Raw genomic sequence first — 16,642 nt, 5'->3', positions numbered from 1 at the left:
TGTCAAATTATTTCCTTTTATCAAAACTTTCATATCCCACAAGAACTCCAGAGTAAACACATTGTACAAACTGTAGACAACGAAAAAAATTGGGCTGAAAATCCTCTTCACACAGCCTGCTGCAGGTAAAACCATTCTGTACAAATACCATCATCACTGGGCTAGATCACTCAGGCACAGTCACTGAACAGCAACAGAAATTGATACTTCTCACATGGAAAAATGTCACAAGGCAAATCTAAGTATCAGACCACCATCTAACACACAGTAGTGTGAATAAACGGTAGTCTTAATTCTATAGGGGCACTTGTTTTTTCTAGCCAACTTACTTTACTAATCGTTTCATCTGTTCCAGCAGATGACACTACCACCACATGCCTACACACTCTGCTGCAAAACACAGGACCTCAAAGTGCCCTTCAAGATCTTTAGCACAACTACATTCTATTCCGCTCACAAGGACTAAATTTTTCCAGACAAACTTCAATGTACCTACAGAACAGCAGGGAAGCAACTCAACAGCACAGAAGAGAAACATCAAGATCAGACTCGCCTACTGAAATTGAGTGAGGCTATTAGCGATTCTACTTTCTGTATCAGTCTTTGGCTAACAAATTTGCAGTACGCACAGTTTTGTCCCTGACTTGTTACAGCATGAAAGATTTGGGAAGAAAGCACTACATGTCCTTTAACTGTAAAGTACAACTGGTTCTCATTTGAAAGGTAAGTTTATTTGTTTAAACAAACAGAAACTAAAGAACTACAACTGCTCATCTCATGAAGTCATAGTTTAGGCCTTCACACTGTTTTGATATTCATTTTACAAATAGTAATGGGTATAAAATAAAACTTCAGCCACAGCACTCACCATTCTGTCCCTTCCCTCCTCCCTCAGGTGGTCCATCCTCACAGTGCTGCTGACTTTCAACAATTTCCATCTTTCTCTCCTTTCTCAACAGCTTAGATTTTATTTCCAAGTTACATTCTTCCCAACTAACCTCTCCTTCCCATACTTTCACACACACCTCTGCAGACTTACATGGTAACAAGAAAAATACTAAATTCCCTAGGATAACAAATCTTTCTTGTCTAGACTGATTTTTGCCCAGCTTCTGTCTATTCAATCTATCAAAATTCTACTTTGGAATCCAAAATTGTTTACACAGAAGATGCCTCATAATTTCAAGCTGCCTTTAACAGAGTCTTCTCAGTGCAATGTCTGGAGACCTCAGATCAAAACCTAATACACAGAATTTCTAGAGCAAAGAAAACAACATACAATTTTTAGGTAAATTAATGGAATTCCTTAATCTGATGTTTTCTTGAAGACTTCCCCTCATTTGTAAACAGATTATTTGCTCTGGTAAAGAACTGGAGAGAAAAAGGTATCTCAGAGTGACAGCTAAGGCTCTGCATTAAGCACAGTGGTTCTATCAATCTTCTTGTTGCTTTGCAAATCTGGTTTCAAATAGCAGCATGTGTACTAAAAAAGGGAAAAGGAGGAAGCTAAGACTCCTGCCACTCCCACCAGTTAGCACTGCCCAATATCAAGTACACATCATGTAACCTCACAAGATTATATGTATTCAACATCCTCACCCATGCTCATCTAGTGCTGTCAGACAAGGAAGCTCCCTTCAGAGAAGTGGTGAATTATTCCTGCCATACTTTTGAATCTATTCTAGCTTCAGAATAGTTCAGTTCCTCACACAGATTACTGCTGTTCACAGGCTGGTTATGAATAACACTCGGGAATCTTAAATTTATGAGTTAGAGGATGTTCCTTCCACTTGATGAACAGCTTTCAATCCTTCAACAGTGTTAAGCTCCTCTTGCTAAACTTAAGTTAAAGGGTTTTGTAAAACACCTAGACTTACCTGGACTGGGATCAATATTTGCCAGCAGCTCTAAGTGAGGTCGAAGACGATTCAGGTTAGCTGGATCTCCAGTCCTCTGAAGAGCAATAGTTAATTCCTGAACACTCTGTGCAAATGAGGCTGGGGTCTGCAACTTAAAAAAATTATAATAATTAACTTTCTACAGGCAAAGCACTCCTCATGGTTTCTGAAGGCTGCTCCACAAGCTCACAAGAGCTGTCCTCCTGTCCTGGTTTCAGCTGGGATAGAATTTTCTTTCTAGTAGCTGGTATAGTGTTATGTTTTGGATTTAAGATGAGAAGAGTGTTGATAACACACTGATATTTTAGTATAAACACTACTTAGCAACAACTAGGTCAAGGATTTTTCAGCTTCTCATGCCCAGCCAGTGAGAAGGCTGGAGGGGCACAAAAAGTTGTGAGGGGACACAGCCAGGACAGCTGACCCAAACTGCCCAAAGGGATATTCCATACCATGTGACAACATGCCCAGTATATAAACTGGGAGGAGTTGGTGGGGGCAGGGGGAGGCAGATCACTGCTCAGGAACTAACTGGGCATCGGTCAGCGCGTGGTGAGCAATTGCATTGTGCATCACTTGCTTTGTATATTCCAATTCTTTTATCATTATTATTATTTTCTTCCTTTCTGTCCTATTGAACTGTTCTTATCTCAGCCCATGAGTTTTACTTTTTTCCCCTCTGATTCTCTCCCCAATCCCACTGGGTGGGAGTGGGAGTGAACAAGCAGCTGCGTGGTGCTTAGTTGCTGACAGGGGTTAAACCACACCACTTCCAAAACTGGAGTGAAATGTTTTTCACACAAGCCCATTTCAGTTGGCACCTTCTATTACATTCCTTCTCCGGCATTAAGAATGCACAATTCTTTGACATTACAAGTTAAAATACAGCTTTAAATAGACACACACAACAACAACAACAACAAAAAGGCTGGTATTATTTCTAGCAACATAACCTATTTCTTTTCTGTGTTGTGCTGGCACCCAGAAAAAAATATAGAATATTAGAAACCACTTAATTTAGATTTCTTAAGAGCCTAGTATCTCCAATCCCCAAACCAAGAGGTTTGCATTGTGCTTTGAACTGAGTAGAGCAGACAATAAAGAGCAAGACGGTTGAAGGACAAAGATAGCTAGCAACGTTCCATTTACTAACGTCACACAATTTCAGTATTTTAAATCCTTTAATTCTACCTAGATCCTTCAGAATATGTCTGGTAGGACACTTGAAAAGGTGGGCAAAGGCATAAATACACAGCAGACTGATCTTAAAGCTAATCCTTCTGCACAGCAGGCCAAAGCACTTGTTTCACAGATTCTGTAACCATTTTACAAGGTTCAGTTCTTCCCACCTAATTTAGGCACTTACATGTGAGTCCCCTAATTTAAAAGCCCATTTATCCTATGTTCCCTCTAAACAAAGGGAGATCTGGGCACTTCCAGAGGTCAAGTAATTCTATTTAAGAAATGTGCTTCCATCTCTTTCTTACTTCAGGTATAGACTAGGGGACTGATTTTTTTTTTTAAACTTATGCACTACTTCCTGCCTGGAAACATGAACCATTAACCTCTGTTACTACAGTGGCAGCTATCAGCTGTTCAGAAAGGACACATCCCGACTGTGTAGCTAACCTTTGTGGCTTCCCATCTGTAGAAAGAGATGGCAGGATGGCAGAGGGAGCAAGATTCATAAAGTTACAAATAGATATTCTAATTATTTAGGCCATAACGGGTTTTGAAATAACAGGGCAAATGATTAATGGGTAAGGTGAGTATACACGGGCACAATTTCTAAGTTCGTGTTACAAGCATTTAAATCTACTAGAGTTGCAAACAAGATAGACTGGGCTGATTTTAGGTGGTTTTACCTTGTCAATGATAGACTGCATGTGGGATTTGTGAGACTGGTCTCCATATAACAGTGAGGACCACTGATCTGGTGCAATGCGTAAACCTGCTTCCATAGCTATTTGAACTATCTGGGAATCATGTTCCCTTCTCAAAGCTTCGTAAGTCCGAAATTCCTCCTTCAGTTGCATCAGGGAGGAATCCTCATCTCGCTTTGTCACCTAGTGGGGAGAAACAAGTCAAATACAATTAAGCAGGAAAAGCCAGAGATTATGTGAAGTCCAGGGCAAGCGATATCTTGAATCGGCAACTAAATTCTTCCTCCCGAACTAAACTGAACTATGACACTATGCATTGAACACTAGTTCCTACTAAAACAACACACTCTTGATAAAGTGGAACCTCTATGAAATGGATAACAAACATAATTCACTCAGACTCTGATCCAGGTATTGGTGAGAGTGTCACACTTCCTAAATGACTTTACAGCATTCACACCTTATTCCTCCAATCAAGGTATTTTGTTTGTATTGCAGAATTTTGTTTGAGGGTACAATTAGCAACAACAAAGCATTTTTCTCCTCATTTAGCAAAAGTGAATGACATTTAAGTTGAGCACCTAGGAATGGGCCATTAAATAGTCTAAAATACAATAAGCAGCTTAAGTTCTCTTTATACAACTTTGATATCCAAGAGCCTCATACTTCTTTGTTTCTAACCACACCACCACCCAATTAACAGAACTGAGGATTTTCCAGCTTTAAGCCCCTTCTAAGGAGGTAAGTTATGCTGACTTACATACAGGTTTTGCTACTGTGCATCTATTAAACCTGGACAGAGTCAAACCTAGCTTTACAGCTTAAAGTTGCAATTTCAGCCTACACTGCCATCGTAGCTGTACAGCAAAGAACTCTCCAAACACATGGGACTTAATGAGTAATACTTTCTATAACTACACATCTTTAGGCACATCTAATGTTACAGGGCAATTAAAATTGAAAGTGAAAAACAATAGTTTTCATAACATTATGAAATCTCCAAGCAGAATCTTCTTCATACCTTGAAGCATGAGGCTCTGTAAAGAAGCTGGACAACATGCCCAATGCTAGTTTTGGAAGCCTGAGGAAATCGCGGCTCCAGCCTCTGAACCACAAAGAGAACCAAAACCTTTCGTGACAAAGCCGATCCATCTTCCAGCGCCAGTAGAACCAGCTTTAAAGCCTCCTCTTGCATTGCTGGTGGCGGGGGTGAAATGCAAAGAAAAGAGACAAAGGATGAGAGAAGACCAAGAAAGATTTCTGCAGTTCCTTATTTCCCTACAAGTGGGAGACCAGCTACAAACCCGCGCCAACACACACACACAAACCCACCAACAGGAAAGGGAGCTGAGCAAGAAGGGTGGGAGAAGAGGGAAGGAACACTTCCAGATTCCCAGACTTCTAAATGTTTTTATTATTATTATTGTTGTTATTTCTATTTTGGGTATCAGATGATAGAAAGACTTCTTTGTTCTCATCTATACATCTCTTGATTATTAATATAAGAGTTTTCAAAGTGTATTATCTACATCCCACACCCATCCCAGCAGAAAAAGCTGACAGGCTGAGGGAAGGCAAGGTTCCCATGCAGGTAAAAGAGCAACTAGTGTGCACACAAATAAATTAGGTACTGTAGCACCACGTATTTTGCTAAGCAACAAGCCTCTCTCTTCCCTGCAGTGGTGCAAAAGTTAGCATCCCAAAGTTAGTCTTCCTTCATTTGTTTCAGTGAGGAAAAGCTTATTTATTTTTTTATTTATTTGAAGAAATTGGTTTTATATTTCAAGGCATTATTTTTATTGGTCCTCAACAAGCCATGTCTACATTTTCAGTTAACAAGACTTCATTAATTATTTTTTAAGCAAAATTCATTTGTTTTAGTATTCTATGAAAAGGTATTTAGTTTCTAAGTACGTAACTTTTTAAAAACGCGTACGCACACCCCCCAAAGGTAACTAATCTCTCCCCACAACTGTTTTTCATGTTTATTACCCCAGAGAAGAAGCAGCCATGTCCAGTCACTTCTAGTAACCTTATTTTTTTCTAGAAGGGTCTTACCTCTTCAAAGAATAGCAAGCAAGAAACTACTTCCCATTCTATCTTATCACAAGAACAAAAGGACACACATTATTCTGAATTTTATAGAAGACTTGCAAAAGCACTAAAAATATGAGAAAGTCCATGACAGCAGCCCAAGAGATAGATCATTAGTTCTGAAGACCTACTACTAAGAAATTAAGCCACTGCATAATAAAATCACTCAGGCAATCTGACACCCATTTATCAATTCTCCTCAATTCTAAATTGCTTCTGTATAGAAGTAGTACTGTGATACAACCTACCTGGTCCAAGGAACTGGCACCCTCTAGCTCTCACTGCAGCCCAGAGGTTGGAAGAGAGCTGTTGAGGATTTTGATGCTGAAGAATGAGCTCTGTGACTGTTCTTTCACCAAGTGACCGTGCTGCACGCATGGCTCTGATCCGCCCTTCTTCCTCCACTAGCTGGCAATGAACTAATGTCACAAGTTTCCTTTGCATGGGACGACTTAGCACACTCTGAGTAGTACTGTTAAGACCCACACCTTCAAAACAAAGTGAAGCAGAAAAAAATATAAACTACCTCATATCTCCTCTTCTTGTGCCAGCCTTCAACCACTGTACTGTAGAAGGGCAAACCCAGTTCTCCTGATGTCCACTTTGTTAAACAGAACACTAGAGAAGGCATATCAGAAGTTCATTTTTGTCAGTTTGTTTTACTCAGCATTAAAAGCAAACAGTTCCTGGGAGTCAGCTTTCCCACAGGTTTAAGTCTTGTGATTGACTGATTTGGCTCTCTAAGAAGGTGGAACCTCTAATGAATTCTCTCCTCATGTTGGAAGTCTGTCCTGCACCCTCCCATACAGATTTCCCAAGGTGTCTCCTCAAGGGTAGGATCCTACTGCAGTCCTTCCCTTATTCATGGGTTTCAGCAATCACTGCCGCCTTTGACATTTGTCTGTTTTCACAGGACATTTAGGGTTTTTTTTATGTACATCTGATATCTCCGCTGATTTGGCCTAGCCAAACCAAACTGGCCTGAGTTCAAAACTGTTTGGGTGATGTTTAATTATGTGCAAAACCTGTGATTCACAAATGTGCTGGGAGCCACTGAAACCAGGTTAAAGGAACGAGTGACTTGCTAGACATATGGCTGCCATACTGAGTTTGTTCTACAGCACTGAGCATGTTCACTGGGCCACTACTACTCAAGAGTGATACTGCTATCACACTGTACTAGTTGGAAAAGCTCGAGACAGCGTTTTGTAAAAATTCATTTTTGAAAACCTGGTGCCCATGATGCTCACCGCTACTACTTGGGTTGACAGATTTTCCAAGTCCACGATATGTAATATAGATAAAATCCATACTCTTGAACCGAGCACAGTTTTGCTAAATTAGATTTACTCAGATTGACCCAGCTTTTCCACATGATCTTGTATAAACAGAGTATTACTTATTTCTCTTATATATCCTATACACATGAACCTTCTCATTTCAGTTTATTTCTCCTCTACAAGCAAGCTGCATCACTAGTTACTTTGAAGCAAAGCAGAACTCAAACCCAGAATTATTTTGTTTTACTTAGTCTGCAGAGGCCAACTCAACTTACTACATGTGTCTCAACTTACTATACTGCAGGCAAATACCTCAGCCTTTTTTTGGTTTTTTTTTTTTTTTGACAGAATGCCTTTAAATCCCCTCCCTCCCCCTAAGATATAAACTTAATGCTTAGGAAAGTTGTCTCAGTTTGTTTCTAAACAAGGTCTACATCCATTTTTCAAACAGACTAACTAGTCATTTGGATAGGTTGTTTTGCATCTCATTTGTGTCCAGCTTTCATTTTCAAAGGAAACAATGCAGGAACTACCTCTCGCGCTGCTGAGTGGTTTGAGGTACAATGCTAATTCTTCCACACATTTCTTGCCCTCCTCATAATGCTTGGTATCTTCAGCTCCACTACATAAAGTAATTGGCTGCTGCTCAGGAACCTGAAAGGAGACGACATGTACAACTATGATGAATATGCATAAATAAGTGGCAGTCATGCTTACAAACACCACACCAAGCTTGCTACTATCAAGTATTTCCTGGTTTGTTCCCCTTCTGTGTTTTCTTCTATATTAGTAAGCATTTTTCAGCTTGTTTAATGAACAAATATCATTAAAAAAAGTCAGCAAAAATGAAGACAAAGAATCTAAAGAATTTATGGTTAGCAGACTTCTTTTATTTGGTGGCTGACAGAAACTAGAAGCAGAAGACTTATTCCATGACAAAAAAATATTACATGGAAGACATGGCATTTCTTATAACTATAAAACTTTGGCTGAAATAACACACATATTGAGACATGCCCAAAGCTGGCTGGCCAAAAAAAAAAAAAAAAAAAAAAAAAAAATCAGAACAAATCAGATGAAACCTGGTTTGCAGGTAAGTACAGATTCATATCTAGAGCCTCACAGCTCTAAAATTGTCCAGGGATAAGTGATCGGAGCTACTTGGATTAGTAGGAGAAAGATTTAGCAGCAAATATACTAAGCCACCCTTGGAACATATTCTGACTAGACCCAATAATCAAGCAGCAAGACCAAGTTATCCTACACAGTGCATATGAACACACCCTGCAAGTATTAATCTGACAACACAGGCCAGTCACATTCTCGGGGTTTGTTTTGTTGGCTTTCTTGGTGGGTTTTTTTGTTTTTTTTTTTTTGGTTGTGGCATTTATTTCTTCATCCAGGCATTCACCAGAAATGAGGATTTTTCAAAGAGATATTGGACCACACCTCCCCCCGTTTATAATTTTGGTTTTTTTGTTTCCTCCAGTTAAATTCTTAAAGCTTTCAACAAATTTAAGGGTGCAGTATAGCACTGTATTAATGTTTTTCAACATCACTATTCAGCAATCAACTTAACATATGATGGTATAGAGAACTGGAATTTCTCAGAATACTAAACACGAGCACTTTTTGCATATGCTATTGAAGTGCAAACAGATCTCGGACTTCAACTTCTATTTCCAAGTCAATCACTATCCCACTGGCAGTAACAGCATGCTAATCCCACATAGCTGCTTACAGGGACAACCCAGGCCCTCAATCTAAAAGCACAAGCCTTTAATGTTTGAGTTAAAGACAGCTACAAACCCGCTAACCTTCACATGCAACCCAGCCATGTAAAGAGTAGTATTACAATGGCAGTGACAAATAAAAGCAGTGAACATATATTATATACACACATACAGATACATATATGGTTGCCACCACCAATGTGGACAGGAGCTTTCTTATCAATTTTAATAGAAAGTAATCTGTTTCAATCATTTGATCGCACTTCTACAGGTTTAGACAACTATGCATGCTAAGTTGCTCATTTGACACTCATTGCAAAATAAAAAGTTACTAGCTGCGTAACTCTTGCTTCTACAGCAGGTGACAAAAAAAAAATTCTCCAAATGTAACATATCAGCTGCACTTAAGAAAGTTGATACCACCCCAAAACTAACATCATCAGGATAGCCTGGATCTGACACCACCCCTTTTACTCCTATTAAAGGAAAAAACAAAACAAAGTTTAATCACACCAAGACAGCAAAGTTAGCCTGGATGCTTTTCACAGACTGCAGGTAACTTGTGAAGTTTTGGGATTTTTTTTGTTTTAATTTCAGGGATGGGGTGGTGTTTGTTTGGGGTGTTTTGTTTTTTGGTTTGGTTTGGGTTTTGGTTTTTTGTCTGTAAGCAAGAAAGCTTTCAGCAAAAGGAGCTTTTGCAATTATATCTTACAGTGGTCAGCCATAACTGTTGCAACAGCAACAGCCTCAGCTGGACTGGTTTCTTAATATTTGTTTCCCAAATCCCAACACCTTAAATATTTGCTTTCATGTTAACAGAATACTCCACCTCCTTTTCAAAGCCACTGTCATTTTAGCAGTCTGCTTCTGTCTGGAAAGTTATACAAGCAAAACTGGCTTATTGATCAAACAATGTGCATCTCATGCATTTGTGTGAAGATAGAAAGACTACACAGTCTCTGCCCTATTTACTGCTGTAATATATTTTGTGCAAATTCCTATTTACTCCTGCAAGCGTTCTATCTGGCACTGGTGACAACCCGACATACAACTACAGTGTTGCAACACCCAGCAGACAAAGGGGGCTTGGAACAGACATAGGACAGGAAGCCATGTTCAGCCCTGGATTTCAATCTTGAATTAAGGTAGGTTTAGCACACATTCACAGCAGTGGTTTGGAATGCCATACACAGCACAACTCCACCATCGAGTCACAAGGACTGTCTAGGCAACTAAGAGAAAGCTTCACCCCAGGAAAAAGCTGGCATAGAAAAACTTCCAAGAGTTAATCAAGCTATTCATCACTGTGTATCTGCATATCATTCCCATTTCTTCTCTTTGCAAGGGAAGCTTCAGTGTAAAAAAAATCCAAAACCTTTGCACAACTGTACTGTTTGCAAAATGAACCCAAAAGACTTTAGAGTTTAACTTTCACCTTAAGCTAGAGCAAGTGTAGTACTGAAAAATAAAACAAGACACCTATTTAGTAGTTTCAGGAGTCTTCAGGAAACAAGAACATATTTCTACACACACACACTTCATCTTCACTCATGATGCATTCACAGTAAAACTTACAAATAATTTCCCCTTTTGCTGGTTCTATTATATGCACTTCCAAGACTTTTTAAAATATTTTAGTGTTAGAATAATTATAAGAACAGCATCTACCAAGAGAAAAATGGTAAAGACATGATTCATAAAAGTCACAGGAGATCTGAATTGTAATTTTGGCTCTATCATGGAATTGCTGAGGGACAACTGAGAAATAATTCAACTCCAAAGCATTTTCACTTCCCCTTTGCAAAATATCCTTTCAATAGCATGCAGGACCCTATGGTCACTTCTATTTACAACACCCTGAGAGCCTCAAAATAGATGCCCTGCAGAGTGAGTTCATTGTTTTTATACTCATTCAATATTCCATTCGCCACACCCTTATCAGTTTTCACTGCAAATATATTTACATAATATAGCAAACACCTCCCAAGGGGGACTAGAACAAGACAGGAAAAATAATCTCAGATGTTTAATTACTTTAAATTTGTGATCACTTTGCGTGCAATGACTGTGAGTATCCCAGCAGTGGAATGCCACCCATCAGCATGACTACTTGTGGCTGTGGGAAGAGGCAGGTTATGACGGCATGAGGAAGGGGACCGGAAAAGAATGCTAAAGCATCATCTCATACCAGGCAGTCATTTTGAATTGGTGATTTAAGCATAATTTGATGAAGGATGTCAGCTTGAGTTGTCAGTAATTACCTTTAGACATCTAATTGCAGAGAATGAGGAGAACACGTTAAACAGACCAAACCCCTTTTTGTCTGGTTTGCAAACTGTTTCCCAACATTTTTCTTTCCCCAAGAACAGATGATTTGCTTCCTGCCAAAAAAAAAAAAAAGCAAAACAAAACCCAAAGCCTACTGTCTTCAGTTCCTCAAGCATCTGCACTAAGGACAACTTCACAGATATTCCTCTTTTGTGGCACCTCATTTCACCAAAAGTTACAATAAAAAAATATCATATGTGCCACTAATATCTCTGCAGTTGTAATCTTCCCCTTTTGAAAGGGCTGTGAGTTAAGATCACTCCACCCATTCACTCGTCATATATGATTCCATTGCCTAATGCCTAGAATTATATTTATCATGTCCACGAGGAGACTATAAAAGAAATTAAAGCACCACAGGAATTTTTGCCACTTAATGTCACCTGTTTGGAACGTGCACACTGCTGTTTCATGTGTTAAAACAACAGGAGGGAAGAGCTTAGATGACAGATCCATGATTATGCACCTTCAAAACACTGGCCTGGTGAATGTTTAAAATAGTTGCATATAGTAACTAATATGTGGATGCTTGAATAGTTAAAATTCAAAACCTCATTCCCATAGAAACCGGCTTAAGGGATTTCTTTAGCCAAGAAGTTTAAAAAGCAAGGTATCCCATGAATGCCTTTTTGATTTGTGTTCAAGGCCATTGCACCTCCCTTCCCTCACAATACATTTAGCTCCTGCTTAGGCACTCAGCTATTTCCAGCTCTCCCAGGAGTAATAATTCTCATCTTCCCCTTACAATCCCTTCTCCCCTCTGCCATCTCTTATGTGGCTGAACTTATCTATATGTGGGCTAAATTGCCTGACCACTGCCTTCCAGAACAGACTGTGTAATCACTGCTGATGTGTACCACGCTACAGTGGGGGAGCAGGAATTTGAGTCTCTGCAACAGTTAATTTTCACATCAAGGGTGGCTATAACCTGGGCAACAGGTTTCATTTTTAGAAAGGGGTGGGGAGAGGGAAAACTGAGAAACAGGCTGTAATTCAAGTAAGAAACCAACCCTTTTCACCATTAAAGTGACAAAACATACACAGAGAGAGAATGCTCTCGTCAGAGAAATAGGTTACTGCTTTCCCCGGGTGACTGTGTGACAAATTTAGTACATTTTCCCCAGAAGCACAGTCCTGCTTATTTCACCCATTGTGCCTTCGCGAAAGTCAACCAACGTGACTTGCCCTGGAATCCTATCATTGCTACCAGTCACAGCAGAATAGGTTTGTTTCTTCAACCTGCCTGGTCTCCTCCTCTGCCTCCAGCAAAAAAGAGCTTAACACTTACAAATGTGTGAACTTCTCAGAAGCCTCCCCAAAGGGAAAAGAACAAACTGTTCTTCCCCCCAGATAAAAGCTTTAATTGTGTTGTACTATATTTCCTTCTAAAATGAAACCTGTTTTTTTGGAATTTATTACTTAAGAATAAAGTATTACACATCTCCATGGACTCAGGTTAAGGTGTACAAGCGTTTGCTGGAGATTAGGGGACATTAATGACACATACACCCTCCTGAAACTAAACCAAGAAGTGAACAAGAAAATGGACTTTGTTTCACTAGAGTTGATGATGATTACTCATGCTTTGTAAGCCGGCTTGCTGCTTGCAGATCATTTTTGTTGGTATGTTCCAAAGAGAGCCCACCTTCTTAACAGGACAGAGGTCAAAATTACTGTAGTTTCTCTAAAGTACTACTACTTTTTGTTTTTTTTTTTTTTGTCCTTGACCAAGCCTTTTTCTGTAGAAAGATCTTTAAAAAAGGCCATATAGAGACTAGTGGAAAATAGCAACTGTTTCCCTGTCCTTCAGGGCAAAGTAGTGTACTTATTCTCTAATACTCCATGGTCTGATAATCACTACAACAGGTGCTAGGAAGGGAAAGGGAAGAGAAAGGAGGGTGAGTTATACTGAATAGTGATTTCATTCACATGCTCATTGAAATTAGGAGCTGAGGAGGAGGTAGCGCAAATTTCTCTTAAGTTTGTCGGTAATAAAAACCCAGCTAAGATCACTGATTATTGTTTAGGTATCAGAATGGAGCGAGCAGCATACATGCAGAAATGAGTGGCAAATGATGGGGAAGGGAATACTGTCTCTTTTGGTGGCATTTGCAGCTTTAAGGTCGCCATGAAACAAGGTCCTATGAATCTTGATCACATAAAAATTTAGGATATAAAAAGGAGCACAAAAATTATGTCATTAGTTCAAAGTCTGAAGCTAGAGTTCAGAGCACTCTCAAGACAAATACAATACTATCATAAACCACTCTTGCTTCTTTATACCTCACACACATATGGATGAGGAAACTCTGGTTGGCTAACTAGCAAAACCAGAGTAAAATTCTCAATTACCTGTAACAGAGGTGGGGTGATTTTCCATCTCATTCCAGAGGATCTGGTTTTTATGGAAATTTTAATTCAGGCAAAGATAAAGTTAAAGCTATCGCACAGCTTCTCACAAAGCTTAATAAATGCACACGAAACAATAAAAAAATGCAGGAGGAAAAAGACATTTATCATAAACGTGGACATTTGGATACAGCTATAACTATTCTAGAAACTCCACAGAGGAAGGAAGAAGATAAGGGACAAAGAGAATTACAATACTTATTTATAGCATCAGCCACAGATTTCACACTGCTTGGAAGCTCTTCAAAGATGGTGGCATACACATATCACAGAAATGGAAGCACACAGTGTCATCACCCTCTCCTGCAGAGCAGGATGAGTCATTTAGCACAGCCAGAAACACAACTCATTTTTACAACTTCTGATATAACTTCCATGCCACACACAGCAAAAGAACAACAAATTAGCCGTATTACTTGATAAACCAAATGAAAAAAAAGAAGTGGCAAAAGCACATCTGGATCTCTAGGTCCCAGTACCTAACAAAAAGCATCATAAGAGCATCCTTCTTTCTTCCACATCTTTTAAAGTTCCTCCAAAACACAGCTCTTCCCTTTTCCCTGAACCATAAGAACTCATTGAGTTTTCTGCTGCCTCCAACTCCACTGAGCCCAGACACAGAAGCACAACAAAGGAAAACAATAAGCCCTCTATGATAACTGCATCCCATCTACATTTTTGTTCCTCACCCATAAGTTAGCCTCTTGCCAAGTCCACAATCCCGTCTAGCCTTAGGAGGTATGGGTCACAGGAAACTACCAGCGATCTAACCATGATAAGCTTATGCCAATGCAAGTCTGTGCTGCAACTGAACAGGGCAATCCTGCTTTCCACACATCCCTACCCCTTTGCTCAGCTGCCATCAGTACCAGTGCCACTGAAGCACTCATCCCCACCAGATCACTGGTTCAGCTGACCTCATGAGTACCCGTTCCAGCAGAAAGGGGAGTCTTGGGCAGGGTCCCCCCATTCACCTATATGGATTTAGATTAACATGTCAGCTCAGAAGTTACATTTCCAGAGCACAGTTTCAAATTAAACATAAGGCAGTATAAAAGCTGCTATCAGAGGGGTCTGTCCCACTTTCCTTACTCTCCCTTCCTGCTTTGGGGACAACCAGTCACAAGTCCATAGGGTGAATATGGTAAAGCAAGTAACACACCACAGAAGAATGGCTTCTCACCAGATAAGCTCACTGATCCAGTTCACCCTTTTGGCAGAGCATGGCTAGATAGGAGTTAGGGAAGAAGGAAGGGAACAGAACCAATCTGTTCTGGTGACAGCCCACAGTTACACTAAATTAGATGTAATGCAAAATGACACTCAGTGACAGGCAGAATCAAGATTTGAACTGTTATTCCAGGTACCTCTACTACAGCATGTCAAAGGCATAAAACCTGTATTCATCAAAGTCAGTCTACAAAAAGGTAGATGTCTACTCTACACACCATTAACTCAGAGTCATATTCTTTATTCATGACTTGTCCTCCTAAAAGGAAGGAGAAAAACAACATAAAGATTTAAAAAAAAAAAAAAAAAAAAAAAAAAAAAAACCTGAACACCCACTAGTTGCAGCAAGGCTGAGTTCACAGGAAGGAGTTCAATGTCTGTATTGATAGTGGTCTGGTCAAAAGGGCATGCCTTACGGTGGAGCTTGTTGAGGCACATCTTGCAGACAGTATGGCCGCAACCCAAGCTGATGGGCTTCCGGATTGTTTCGTCGAAAGTCTGCGTGCAAATCGGGCAGGAGAGAAAATCCGTCCATTGTGGAGCTTGTACAGGCATTGCTTCAGGAGTTAATTGACAAGACAAAAATCTAAAGCACAGATTCCACTGGAATCAAAATCTTTGAAAAAAGAAGTCTGTTTGTTTTTAAATATCTTCTGTAAGTACAGACAGTCAGCACATAGTGTGAAACATAACCTAGAGGAAAACAGAAACAGAAAGTTAGTACTGGAACAGGCATGTGAAATCCTTTGTGCTAAGTAAATGCTACTTGTAGAGGTATAGCTGACCTAGGAGTGCAGTTCTGACATTAGAGGACTGAGTCATGACTTGCTTTAATTCCAGCTAGTCTCTGGCACTGGAAAAGCTACTTAAAACCGTTTCTGCTGTTATGCAGCTTTAAAAAAAAAAAAAAAAAAAAAAAAATCAAGATAGTTATCTGTCTCATTGAAGTTACAAGACTAATTAGCTTTTAGCATTTATGTTCTCTTTTTTCTTTACAAATAAGCCAATTAACATCAACTAGATCTGAATAAAAGACAATTTTTGAAGGGCTGTTGTGCTTATTCCACTAAAACAATTTTTTTTTACTGTATTCATTGTGAGCTTTAAATAATTTTGCTTAGACAAGGCTTCATCCAAAACCTCTATCACAAGCAAGCTTTCTTCCAAGTTCAGTGGGCTCTGGACTGGCACACAATGACTCTGCGGAAACATTTGAGCTGCCATAGCCTCAAGAAGAAATGGATGCATGGCTCAGGGTACAGTCAGACACCATCTGCATGCAACACAGCTCACGCACATAGCTAGGTAATACCACATATTGGTACTACAGCACCTTTAAACAAGCTGATCTGTACAGAACTGCATGGTACCACGTGGTACCATGCATCTCAGTTACGCTGGAAATCTCCATGCATTACTGGGTATAATTCAGCATTGATAACTTGCCCTCGGTGTACCCACCAAGTAGCTCCATCCTTCCAAAGCAGGAAGGAAATTTCTAGAAGTCATTTTGGACTGGAAGAGTGACAACTGTTTCTCAAGGACTCTTTTCTAACCCTGATTTATATCATTGATTGCCTACCTAGAGATTATATTGACAGAGAAAGTAACATCTTTAATGTATTGAGAAATTACACTCAAACACTACAATAGAGGAGAACCCGGGAGGTCTTTATGACCTGGCACTTTTGAATCAAAATGCTAAGAGGATCAAATGTCACTTATTGTAAGGGAATGGAAGATAAGACAAAAAAAAAAAAAAAAAAAAAAAAAAACCCGGGCAGGGC

At 39.6% G+C, this 16,642-nt stretch overlaps 1 protein-coding gene across 10 annotated transcripts in view; it reads right to left on the bottom strand.

The window, feature by feature from the left end:
- Positions 1 to 16,642, bottom strand: part of RC3H1 (ring finger and CCCH-type domains 1) — a 60,010-nt gene that overhangs the window by 20,874 nt on the left and 22,494 nt on the right. For 7 of the 10 annotated variants that reach the window (XR_775203.1, XM_010580660.1, XM_010580664.1 and 4 more), the window contains exons 2-7: positions 15,180 to 15,548; positions 7,689 to 7,809; positions 6,124 to 6,363; positions 4,803 to 4,978; positions 3,764 to 3,964; positions 1,878 to 2,010 (exon numbers count right to left, since the gene is read on the bottom strand). Coding sequence is in view for 9 of the 10 variants with exons in the window: in XM_010580660.1 (XP_010578962.1) it covers positions 1,878 to 2,010; positions 3,764 to 3,964; positions 4,803 to 4,978; positions 6,124 to 6,363; positions 7,689 to 7,809; positions 15,180 to 15,410 (1,102 nt within the window). In the remaining variant the exon portion in view is untranslated. Of the gene's footprint in view, positions 1 to 1,877; positions 2,011 to 3,763; positions 3,965 to 4,802; positions 4,979 to 6,123; positions 6,364 to 7,612; positions 7,810 to 15,073; positions 15,115 to 15,179; positions 15,549 to 16,642 lie in introns of those variants that run through there. The other 3 variants (XM_010580666.1, XM_010580662.1, XM_010580667.1) reach the window with 3 other exon arrangements.

Source organism: Haliaeetus leucocephalus, unplaced genomic scaffold, assembly GCF_000737465.1.
Source record: "Haliaeetus leucocephalus isolate CR32 unplaced genomic scaffold, Haliaeetus_leucocephalus-4.0 Scaffold730, whole genome shotgun sequence".
NCBI lineage: Eukaryota > Metazoa > Chordata > Aves > Accipitriformes > Accipitridae > Haliaeetus > Haliaeetus leucocephalus.
The sequence above is the reverse complement of the archived record's forward strand: the minus strand, read 5'-3'. Positions and strand labels throughout refer to the sequence as shown.